Source organism: Onychostoma macrolepis, chromosome 07 (assembly GCF_012432095.1).
Source record: "Onychostoma macrolepis isolate SWU-2019 chromosome 07, ASM1243209v1, whole genome shotgun sequence".
NCBI classification, from domain to species: Eukaryota; Metazoa; Chordata; class Actinopteri; order Cypriniformes; family Cyprinidae; genus Onychostoma; species Onychostoma macrolepis.
Genome location: NC_081161.1, coordinates 33,792,202 through 33,805,446, shown reverse-complemented (window position 1 = coordinate 33,805,446; position 13,245 = coordinate 33,792,202). Strand labels below are relative to the sequence as shown.

General features: G+C 38.9%; 1 protein-coding gene across 11 annotated transcripts in view; it reads right to left on the bottom strand.

Annotated features, from left to right (window-relative positions):
• dysf (dysferlin, limb girdle muscular dystrophy 2B (autosomal recessive)) overlaps positions 1-13,245 on the bottom strand; it is a 77,546-nt gene that overhangs the window by 23,443 nt on the left and 40,858 nt on the right. For 6 of the 11 annotated variants that reach the window (XM_058781241.1, XM_058781247.1, XM_058781238.1 and 3 more), the window contains one exon: positions 9,081-9,137. The exons of the other annotated variants lie outside the window; for them this stretch is intronic. In XM_058781241.1, the coding sequence (XP_058637224.1) occupies positions 9,081-9,137 (57 nt within the window). The remainder of the gene's footprint in view (positions 1-9,080; positions 9,138-13,245) is intronic. 11 annotated transcript variants of the gene reach the window in all.

Here is a 13,245-nt window from a genome sequence, read left to right as displayed (position 1 = left end):
TTAATTTATCAAATCTTCAATGTACAGCACTGGTTCACAACCACTTTGATTCCAAGGCCCCTCAGGGTCCACAACAATATCCAAAGACTTACTTTACATGATTAAGCATAAGAAACTTTTCTAAATACATATTAATCACAATTTCTACCTCATTTAATATTTTAGAGACTACATAAATGTATATTCATTATAACACATGTATGGCATTTCATTCATTTCATTGACTTTTTCCAGGTCTAGAAATCACACTTTTAAAATGTAGTAACATTTTAAGTTTTAAAACATTTTAATAATCTTGAAGTTACTGGGCCCCTAGTTGAATACAGCACAGCTGTTGGGACATAAATACTCCACAAAACTGATGTGAGTAGCTTCAACTGAAAGACAGCAACTGGATCTAAGGATGACCTATTCTATTCTTTGCTTCTCAACTCTGCTCTAGTTTGTTCCTAGTCTAGCTTTCTAATAAAGCTTGCATTGTACACTATAAATATTGTTAGCACTGTGACAATTCCTCTATTGTAAGTCACTTTGTATAAAAGCATCCATAATATTACAATATCATAAAGTCAGTGCTGGCCTTCTCAACCAGGATTTTGGATAAATGCTAAAGGGACTTTTGAATGTATGTGTCATGAATTCGGTCTGTGCCCTTCCGTCAAATTGCCACCAGAGGTCGCTCACTACTATGGACTCTTGCACCACACTAACTGTTGCACTTCACTCCAGACTACAGTTCCCATCATCCATTGCACTGATTACACATACACAGCTGAATGCACTGAGTACACATACACAGCTGAATTCAATCAGACATGCTACATAAGCCATGGACTTCCTCTTTCTCACTGCCGAGTATTGTCTAGCATTTATCGCTCTTCTTGTGATAGCTGCTTTACGGAGCCATTCCGTGTTTTCTATGACCATGTTACGGAATAAAAGCTTGCACTTGCATCCGCTCGACTCCCGTCTTGTTGACTCCGTTACAGAATACTCGGCCACATGAGGATCCAGCAGCTTTTCTATGGGACCCTGTTCAGGTATGGACCCGGTCGACCAGCTGCTCGACCTGCGACAAAGGAGTTTATCCATTGAGGAGTACGTCACTCCATTCTGTGAGTTATCTTATAGGGTGCCTTTTGATGAGTTCATATTAAGAGACATTTTTCGTTTCGGACTAAGTGAGCCCACAAAGTCATGGTTACCGGAGGGGAAGTTTAATTGTAGTTTAAAGGACTTTATGGACTATGCTTTGTTGTGCGCTGGAATCTAGCATCTTGTCACTCCCTGTCTGTTACACCCGGATATTCAAGGTCAGTCCTTCAATATCTCAGTCTGGTATCCAGTGTGAGGGATGCACCGCTGGTGTCAGCACATGCAGCTGGTTTCCCCAAACCCACTCACTCTAGCCCTCCTGTTCCTGAACTGATTCCCCTGTCTGAAGTGTGCTTCCCATGATGGGGATCGCTTTTTGATATGTTAGGGCTGCATACACCACAGAACTCCCAGACGCGGCGGCGTCCACTGATATCTCCAGAGGTGGCGGCTGACACTGCAGAACCTCCTGAGGTAGTGGCGCTCGCTGCTGTGATCCCCAAAGCGATTGTGCCCGCTGCAGTTTTTCCAGAGGTGGCGGCGCATACTGCAGAACCTCCCGAAGTGGCGGTGCTCGCTTCAGCTCCTTGCGTGGTGGTGGCGCCCAGCAATGCACTTTCAGCCTGTCATGCCACGGCTATGGAGGCCATCTGCGACTCTTCATCCTGTCCTGTCACGGCCCTGCTCTGAACTAGGCAAGGAGGCTATCTTTGAGCTCTCGCCCCGTTCTGAACCAGCCATGGTGGCTGATCGTGAACTGTCTGTCTTGCCTGTCTCTGTCAAGGTATCTAAACCTGAATTGTCTGTCTTGAGCCCAGAAATTATAAATGCATCCCAAGTCTATCCCGTTAACCCTGTCACTGCCATAGAGACCATTCATGAACTATCTAACTATCTGGTTATATTTAACAAACCTGGTTTTGAACTTTGTGCCTGTCCAGTTTCTATTAATGGGTCTGAGTATGAATCGTCTGTCTACCCAGCTTCAACAACTGAACTGTCTGCCAATTGTGAACTGTCTGTTGGTTTAAACTCTGCAGTCAAACCTGATTCTGAATTGTCTGTCTGTCCAGTTTCACTCAATGAGCATGATGTTGAACTGTCTGCCTATCCAGTTTCAATCTGTGAGCCTGCTTATGAACTGTCTGCCCGCTCAGCTGTCACCAGGCAAAATATTGACACTTTGTGCAAGGAACATTTTGCATTCCTTGCCTCGGTTCTTGATACCGTATATGCTCTCTCTGTTTGTGTCTGATTTCCCTAGGTCCCAGTCTCTACTAGGGGTCTCTGCTCCGCTGTGGTGGTCCTCTGCTCTGCTTTGGTGGTCCTCTGCTCTGCCGTGGGGGTCTTCTGCTCAGCTGTAGTGGTCTTCTGCTCCGACTGCTCGGAGGTTGTCTTCTGTTCCGCCCTGGTGGGCTTCTGCTCTGTCCTGGTCTCCGGCTCTGCCTTGATTTCCTGCTCCGTCGACCCCGCCCTGGTTCCCTGCTCTGCCTTGGTGTTCTGCTCTGTCTCAGTTCCCGATCTCTCCACTCCATGTGGACCTGGCCCTCCGTCCGTCCCCCTGTTCCGGACTACAGTTCCCATCATCCACTGCTCTGATTACACATACACAGCTGAATTCAATCAGACATGCTACATAAGCCATGGACTTCCTCTTTCTCACTGCCGAGTATTGTCTAGCGTTTATCGCTCTTCTAGTAATAGCTACTTTACGGAGCGCTTCCATGTTTTCTATGACCATGTTACGGAATAAAAGCTTGCACTTGGATCTGCTCGACTCCCGTCTCGTTGACTCCGTTACAGTACGTATACATTTATAACTGGATTTAATTTGGTTTAGGGCAGCCCTTGTTCACTGAGACGTGTGCTGTACTGCTTCACTGTCTGCACATTTCAGCAGAGTCAAGGCATTCTTTCAAATAACCTTCAGCATAGTTTCATGGTCTGAAGAAAATTTAAGCCACCAACCAATATTCCATTTTATGAGCAACCACAGTTCTGCATGTTTCTTTTTTCTCCTCTCAAAACTACTGATGCGTTTTGGATGTCAAGTACTAAGACTGGCACAACTTTTGAAATACTATTTGTCCTCTGGAGTGTCTGAAGGCTTGGCAAAGACTTCAGCAAATGCTGCATCACCACAGTGCAGGCCTGTGTGCATAACAGTTCTCAAAAAAAAGACTGAATAGAATAAATAGATAAAACAGGGTTTTGCAAACTTTTTGATGACAATGACTTCATAATATGATGACCCCCTGTGTGAGACCCATCTGAAAATATAAAGGCAATTATAAATTTCATGTACAAAAAAAACAAAACAATTAACTAGTAATACTGTAGTATGCAATATGCAAAGAAAATTTTGTTTGCAAAATTAATTTTAAATTAAAATGGTTACTGACCTTTAAGCAAATTAAAATATGATCTGTATATATATATATATATATATATATATACTTTTGTTTTAAGCTGAAGGTATACCTTTTTTCGATGCACTATTAATATTAGACTTATAAACATTTTCAATTAAAAATTTCCCCATAAAAAATGCGAGGCACTTTTCACAAATACTACCCCAATTTTTTTTTTTTTTTTACATATTTAATTAACAGATTTTATGTGAACTTTGACAGCCCCAAAACTCATTTTGTAAAATCTTTACCTTTCAGTTTTTTTTACTGGCCTTCTAGCACCCTCTTGTGGATCCTAGATCCCAGTTTAAAAATCCCTGAATTAGAAGACCTCAAAATAATGAAGCGTATCTCATTAAAATTACAATGAGAAAAAAATGTAGATGAACATCTCTCTCTTCCCCATCTTTTTTTCTCTCCCTCCTGAAAGCAACAGGACAGGACCATGGCTCATAGAAAGTATCTACAAAATTTAATTAGAAGAAAACTGATTGAATACACATTTTCGTCTCTCTCTCTCCCTTTCACTCATTCTTTTTCTTTCTGTTCTTGACATTTGGCTATGAGGGGAAATGCACTGGGAATCTTTTAACAGCCCTATTTACTTTGGCTCTGGTGAGAAAGAAAATTTGGGTTTTTGATCATCTGGTTTGAATGTTTTCTAATAAAATAAATATCTTTGTTTGCAAAAAAAAAAAAAAGAAACCTCTATGTTTGGGCAGGAGAAGGGAGAGCGTACTACATTTAGAGTGTGATATAAACAAGAAGTTATATAAAAGCATTCTGCTTAGTCCTAGCCTGGTCTAAGATCTAGAACCAAAGCCCTAAATCTGTGGAGATCATGTAACCAAGACCAAATTGGACCATGCTAAGACCTAAGACCTCCTATATGCTTGCTTGCTTTTTTCATGGTCTCTCGTTCACGATCCAGATTCTTTCTCTTTTAGAAATGAAATTCCTGTATCAAAAAAAAAAAAAAAAAGAGTAGAAAGAAGGATAGTTTGAATCCATTAAATCTCCTTGATCTTAACACAAAACAGGATTCATCTCCTGGAGGAACTGTGTTCTGCAACCAATCAGAAGCGTTACTAAGAGAACTTTACAGAGTCAAAGACAAATATGAGAGCAAATTAGCTTTGCCTCATAAATAAAAAATTAATTAAAATAAATCAAAATATTAAAAAAATGTCTCTCACACAAAGTTCCTACAGTCAGTCACATGCACAAATCCTTCCTAGAGTTAGAAACATTTGCGTAAGCACTCACAAAGCCAGCTAGGTCTCCTACTGGCATATATCTGCCTGATTAGAGGCATCCGTTAACCTAATTAGACTGGTGTAAATATCATTTGGAAATACTCTTTATGGTCAAAAGTATGTGGATTCCCAAACACCACACCCTTATGAGCTTATTTGAGCATTTAATTTCAAAACCACGGGTATTGACAGGAAGTTGGTCCTCCCTTTGCAGCTATAATAGTTTTCGATCTTCTGAAAAGGCCTGGAACATGCTGTGGGGATGTTGTGGAATATGGAAGATGTTGTAACATGGCTGCAGGGATTTACTCTCATTCAGATACATCAGCATGAGGGAGGTCAGGCGCTGATTTTGGGCAATGGGGAGTGACTCGAAGTTGCTGTTCCAATTCATCCCAAAACAAGTTCAGGTCTGGACGTTGTGTAGGCCAGTCAGCTTTTTCCACAACAGACTATTTCTACATTGACTACATTTTGTGCACAGAGGCATTTTCATGCTAGAGAAGACAAGGGTCTCACACAATTGAATGCTTGGTTTTATGCACCTAATAGCCAAATCCATTCTTAAAAAAGGATGGCCACTTTTTTTCTTTTTTTTTTTTTTTTTGTCTATGTAGTGTACTTTACATTGCAGTGCCCGTATTTACATATTAGAAGTTAATACAGTTACTTACAGTAGGCGATATTGTGTAATTGTACTGTAAGTGACTTTAATTGATGACAGAAATTTTGGGTGAACTGTCCCTTTAGGAAATTTGTGCTTTATTTTGTTAATCATCCTCAAGTCATCTGTAAGATTTCCCTGAAACCTGTAAGACTTCCTTTTTTATTATTTGGAAATGGTGTTGTGATTGTTTACTAAAATTTAAACTATTAAAAATCAGGTAATTTTGGTAATTGAAATAAATCTAAAATGAAATAAAGTAAAATTGCTTAAAGGGGTCCTATTATGCTCTTTTACAAAGTATTGATTTTGTTTTGGGGGTGTACTAGAACATGCTCTCATGCTTTGTGGTTTGAAAAACGCATTATTTTTCACATAATTTACATTATTACAACACCTCTCTCCCCAGTCTGGCACAAACGGCTCGATTAGTTCCGGGTTTGATGAAGGCCTGCCTTCCGAAAAACAAAATGTGTTGTGATTGGTTAGCTGTCCCAGTGCGTTGTGATTGGCAAACCGCTTAGACTGTGTTTCAGTACTGCCCCGCCCCTTGCCAATATTGTCAATATCGTCAACATTGCTATATCAATTTGAGCCGGATTCAGACCCCAAAATAGGAACACGCAGCGCCGAATGAAGCTCTATGAAGACTCTGGGCAGGTGGAGGAGAGAAAAGAGAAAAGGAAAGATAAAGGTGTTAGAAGATGGGTTGGGAGGTTAATTAGGAGATTGTAGGTAGAGTGTCAATGGTCCATTTCAGAGATAGGTGGCGGTAATGCACTTATAAGTCAGCGATCCGCCGTAAAGCTAGTAGTATAGTAGAAGAAGAAGAAGACGACGAAGACGAAGATGAAGATGAAATATTGAACAAGAGGATCGGTAACGCTGTACACAAAGCAGAGCTCCGCTCACAAACACTGCTTTATCAGATATTACATGCAAGATGAAATGAAAATGACATCCAACATTTTCTGAAGACAGTCGGTTTTCTTCAGAAATACAGTGATATAAAAATACCCACACCGGGTTTAGATTTTGACAGCGCTGTAGTCCAAACGAGCTGTTCGTTGTAGTTCTTGAAAAGGGATTTTTAAAAAACGAAATATCTCCCTTTGGAGTGGACTTTGAGATTTGTAACTTTGTAGATCTTTTTATGCCCAAACATACACACTGACTAAAATTCAAAAAATGAAAAAGCATAATAGGACCCCTTTAAATTACCAAAACTCAAACTGAAATAAAAATAAAAAAAAGCTATATAAATATAAAAAATAATAATAAATGACAAAAATACATTAAAAAAATCAAATGAAATTAATAGTATGAAATAAAAGTATGCTTAAAATGTATAAATACTAAAGTATTTAAAAGTATACTGAATAGTATAAATAACACTAAAACAACACTGTGTGAAACACAAAAGAAGACATTTTGAAGAAAATTCATGTCCATTCAGTGAAATTCAGTGGGGTCCAATCTGGACAAAAATGTCTTTTTGTTTTCTACAAAATTAAGTAAGGCTTGCAGGGCAGAAATTACAGAATTTTTCAGTGAAATACTGAAATATCATCTTGTTTCAAAGGAAAAAATATCTTAACATCATAACAGTAAAAAGAAGGAAAATTGCTTAGCGATATTGAGAAATGTTTTTAAAAAATGCATCTTACATCTTTTTAATATTTGTTTTTTAATTTTCTTTCTTTAAATAAATAATGTAAATGTCAAACCTTGGTCTGGGTGATGTCACTTGTCCTTGCATCGTGAAAGTTAAAGTGAAAGTGATGTGACATGTGGCCAAATATGGTAACCCATACTCGGAATTAGTGCTCTGCATTTATCCCATCCAAAGTGCACACACACAGCAGTCAACACTGAAGCCCAGGGAGCAGTTGGGGGTTCGAAAGCAGGGTGGAAAGAGCGCTGGTTATTCACTCCCCCCACCTACAAACCCTGCCGGATCTGAGACTCCAACTCGCGACCTTTTGGGTTACGAGTCCGACTCTCTAAGCATTAGGCTACAACTTCCCCTGATGCTCTTGGTGTATCATCACCAAGAGCATGCAGTGCAAAACACAAGTGCATTTGTATGAATTTACCACAGCCATGCTGATTTGAGCCCTGCACGGGCCTCAAATTTAGGCCCTAGACCGAGACGCTCAGGCCCTAGCCCGGCCCGTGTCTGACAGCTTATCAGAATTACCGGCCCAAATTACCGTCTTTTTTCCCCATTCTCCCAAAACAGCTTATAGGCTACTACTGTTTCAGCTATTAAAATAGTTCAGGTTTGTATGTAATGGCAAAGTGATTATATTTCGTTTCGTTTAGTTAATTTTTAAAAACATTTGAAGCATAAGATTTTGTTTTTTAAAGTAATGACCAAGCGGCCAGCGGCATACAGTAAGCTGATCATAGTCTATGTTTCATCAATTTAGCCTTCTCAAATCATCACGACTTGCCTAAAATAAAATCTATAGATATAAAACAGTTCAAACATATAATAATGTTTAAACGTTAAACCTAGATAAATGTGCGCTGTATCCAATAGTTTGCGTGGAGAATGGAAGCTAAAGCACGCTTTGCAGGACATGGAGACACCAGCGCAATCACTTGCATTTTTTTCAGTGGATACGCCATCATTTTTCTTCATAAAGGTAAGAGTAATACATCATTCGCAACTGTAAAGGGTCTACTTTTTTTTTGTGTGCACACACAAACGTTGTGCTTTTATAAAATAAACAAACATGATGCACTTTCTGCCGTCTCGTCTTGAACAGGAGCGCTTCACAAAAGCGAACCGAAGCTGAGCGAATACATGCCTCACAGACATGATAAATATATCTATAGAAAGCTTAAATTACTACGGAATAAAACAAATCAAAAACTCTTTCATTATAATCATAATAATAATCCATAAAGATGCATTTCTCTCTAAAGGCGCGTCTAATGAGGAGATGGCGAGTCTTGATCAGCAACTTTATACTTGTGAAAACGACTCAGAAAACACTAGTTTATTAGTAAATAATTCAATTTCTCCTTGCTATTTCCCCCGGACACATTCATGGTAATTACTTTTGCTGGGGCTTTGCGGCAAGCTTTAGCCTATTGCATGTATTTGAACGCAGAACTCTTCAGCTGCGCTGACAGCACGCATGCTGCTGCTGCTGGACACTAAACCCAGTCGAGCCGCTCATGACAATCGTGGTAGCACGATTGGTAGTCTCGTGTTGTTTCCACCAGCGCGGCAATTTTTTTTTTTTTTTTCATCACTAATTGATGGATGTCTAAAATATAAAAATAAGCAGAAGCCTAAAACAGGCCCGAGGCCCGGCCCGTGTCTGAACTATGATGTGAAAATTGGCTTGAAGCCCGGCCCTAGAGGCGTAAAAAAAGTCGGGGCCCATTGGGCCCGGGCTGAAATGCAGGGCTCTAATGCTGATTGATTAAAGGTGACATTCCATAGGCCACAAAAATAAAAGGAGACAAACTATATATATATATAGATGGATAGAAACATTACATTCTTACTTATTAAGGGCAAAAAACTTTGGATTCAACCCATAGCACTATCACTCAATGAGCTCTAGTCAAGATGAAATGAAGGTTACAGAAAAATGGAAAGAGATGGTGAAAGGGGTGATGAAAATACATACGTACATGGAGGCTGGACTGAGAAGGCGAGATGTTAATAATGGCAGAGCTGGTTCCGTCTGCCTGTTATAAACCAGAAGCATTGGTTAGTTGGTTAACGTTAGTAAATATCTGTCATTCACTAATCAACACACTTTCAAAGTACGAGGAACAATCATAGACAAAAAAGCCAAGTCTTTCAATTTCGCTATTCAAAGCCTAAAGCAAAACAGAGTTTTTATGGTTTATATAGTAAATGTTTGATGTTGTAATTGGAATGTATAATATTATTGTGTTCCTGTGTTCCTGTGGCTCAGTGGTAGAGCATTGTGTTAGCAGCACAAAAGGTTGTGGGTTCAATTCCCAGGGAACACAAATACTGATAAAAAAAATGTGTAGCCTGAATGCACTTGTAAGTCGCTTTGGATAAAAGCGTCTGATAAATGTAAATGTATATTAAATATATTTATCAAGAAAAATCTAACTGATGTACACATTATACAACACTCTACCAGTCAACAGTTCAATCCTGGCCCTAGTTGTAATTTTCTGTAGCATTATGAGGAATGACATGAAAACAGAGCAACACATTAGATCAGCTGTATATGTGGATGAAGTAAGATGACAGCATATGTTACAGAGAAAACAGGGGATCGGGTCGCCAGGTCTGGAACTCCCAGACTAAGATGCAACAGAGAGCGTCAATGAGGTACAGATGGCAACCCTACCAAACGCTCTGACTCGAACCTGCGGTTTGTGAACTCAGACAGGACTGTTTCTAGCTGATAGATAAATCATTACCAAGGTCAGGACCATGAAATGTGATTCCCCGATGAAGAATGACACCCCAAGATTGTTGTTTTTCCTGGATGGGACTCAAAAGTGGGTTTCTCACCAATAATAGCTCTAACAGATGAAGAGAGGGTCTCTACAGTAGGATGAGTTCATGCTGCAATGCAAGCGCTAACGCTAATTAGCTGCAGACATAACACACATTCATATTCCACAGCACTGTGCCTCCCGATGCTAAATCAAACCATTGTTTTATATGGGAACGTGTCGCAGAGAAAGTACCACGCCAGCCATAAAACAACACTGGTGAAAATGCACTGAACAATGGAATAAAATAATTAAATTCTGAGGAGAGCTCTCCAAGGAGTAAGAATAATTTAGCGTAACAGTATATGTTTCATTTTAAAGATGTACGCATTATGAAAGCGTTGTAATAAATAACATGCTCAGGGCAAATATTTAATATAATTCAAGCACAAATCTTATTACATCTATGTCAACAAATTCTCCCCTCAAAAGGATAATATATCATGCAAAACACAACAACAATTCTGCTGTTACATGGAAAATATATATATATATATATTTGTTTTTTGTAGTTTGTTAAAGTCTGGTTAACTTGTGTGTGTTTAAGCAAAGATAAAACAAAATAATGAAAAAGTAGCATTCATTTAAAATTAATAATAATACTCTTTATATAATAATAATGGATTAATTGATCATGTTAAAAAAGATGTACCTATACAAAGGTTAAACAAAACAAAAAAAAAAGACTAATATGTAAACTGTACTGTGTATACATGTAATGATACTGTATATCAATAATAACTGATTGATATGACATTAACTGTTTTGTTGTTGTTGTTGTTTGGAACAAGAAATTAAGTCAGTTTCCTCAAAGCTGATTCTTAAGAAAAAAATAATAATGTAAAATGTATTTTATCCAATACCAGTTCTCCTTTTGATATCGCATGCATAATTCTGCATAATTTCTGCATAATTCATCAATTTAAATAAGGGTAAAATAAAATAAAATATAAATATTAGATGAAAAACTCAAACTAAACAAAAATTAGAAATGCTGCATTGACAACTAACTGAAATAAGTTTAAGTTGAAGCAGTAAAATTGCTAACTGGGAAGAAATAAAAACTAAAACTGAAATAACAATAAATTAAATCTGAAAAGCACTATTAAATAAATTATACAAATGTTAAAAAAATATATAATGAAGATATAGAAATAAAAGCCAATTCAAAATCTTAATAAAAATGATTAGTAAATATTACTAAAATATCTTGTGTGAATTGGTGAGAAGCACTGCATAACAAATTATTTTACAGACATATATGCTGAGAAGTAATCTAATCCAAAAATGTATTGCGATACATGACAGCTTTAGCCAAAAACACATTTTATGCAGAGCAATTTTACACATCCCACCCTGATGAGCCTGGGAGATTACATTCCCACACTGCATCTGTCACAAGCTAATCATGCCGAACCAGTCCTGATTCCTCCGTATTATGATGCACATGGTGTGGCTGATTACAATGCTATGCTAGGCTGGTGTTACAAACAGCAGAGCCGTGCCAGAGCTGTGTCTTCCCATGCAGCAACCACATCCTGCTGAAATTATGTGAAATCAAGCTTGCTCTTTTACACCGCAATCTAAATACAATCAAGAATGCTGGATGTAGCGTTAAACATCAGGAAACAAACAGGCTAACTGTTCTAATAAGTGCAAGACGTGATCTTCTGCACCAAAACCATTCAAATAGACTCTCAGAGTCGTATAAGAAACTGGGCTCAACAAGCCATCAGACTGGCTGCTCATAAACAGGGACCTGGTCGCGAAGGCCTGTCATCGAGCGCTCTCGTTCCCCTAGAGTCGACCCCTAGCAGGGGAGGTGTGGGGGTAGGGGGTGGCAGTTATTGTGGCGCCGGTGGTGAGCAGCCAGGAGCGGGGGGATGCAGTTGCCCAAGACGAGGACTTACCACATCAGAGGGAGGACTGAACCCTCACAGCGCCTTCTGCTCTGTAGTGCCAGGGCATAATAAATACAACAAGAGAGAGGACTCCACGCAGCCACTCAGTAGAACAGCTAATTAGGACCAGGCCACTTTGTTTGCTGTTGTCCTCCAACTAGAGGAGTTGCATTACAGAACATTTTGAAGTACACACATTAGTGGGACCGTTCGCCTCTCTCGCTGTCTAAAGGCCTTTGGGCGAAGCCACCAAGACGTAGGATCAAAATCAAACCTTTTCAGTAGTTCTCCCTCAAGTCTAACCTCAGAAACCTCTTCAAAGCTCCTCTACATGGGTACTTGCTTTTAGCGCCGTGTTTCAGAAGTATATCATTTAACCCGCTCAAAACCGTAGCAAATCCACAAAGCCACCGGATTGGTGTTACTTTCCCCTACGAGGTTGTGTTTGGCCTCATCAAAAACCTGCTTTAAGTGACGAACCTGATCCAGGGAGCATTTTTTATGAGACCGCTAGGGAATAGTATTGGGGTCTGAGCCAAGCCGAAGCAAAGGCTTTGGGGAGATGATGGGGATCAAGTTTCATTTAATGCACTGGGGAGTTTGGACCAGTACTGCTCTGAACACCACCAACACCAAACACAAGATATTAGAAGTGAAGATATAACAAGTTATAGTGCTTACGAGGGAATACACAAAAACAAATTGCGCACACTGATACCGCACGCAGTTCACCAGCACTCAAATTGCATGCCGCAATTCCCAATCTCGGAAGCTATGAATGCTAGCAGCAACTGACTTTCACAATCTAGCATTATTTACCGGAACTATACAGCATGACTTTACAGCTGCGAACCAGGCACCTCAATCAGCTCTGTACTTAATATGTTTTCTTTTTTGAAGGAAATTTAGTTTATTGTCTACTCTTTCAGAGTAAACAGCACAACAGTAACTGTAAGGTCAAGAGTGCTACGTTTGTGAATAGGGCATCTATTATGAGCCTAATTTACATAGAAAGTGTTCATGCTGAAAGGAAGTGTCTAATTTTATATGCTGCAGCACTATTTCAGTATAATTAGTGACTAGTTAAACCAATTGTGATGGTTTTTAATAAAATGTACACAACCATTCAAAAGTTTGGGGTCAGTTTGTCTAGCACTTTTATTCAGCAAGGATTAATTAAATTGATCAAAAGTCTTAGTTAAGACATTTATAATTTTATAAATTTCAAATAAATGCAGTTTACTGAACGTTTTATTTATCCAATTTCCATTGGAACTTTATATTTATCAAAGACTCCTGAAAAAATGCTTCAACGTTTTCACAAAAACATTAATCAGCACAACTGTTTTCAGAATCGATAATAAAGTTTCTTGAGCACCAAATATTTGAGAGATTTCTGAAGCATCATGTAA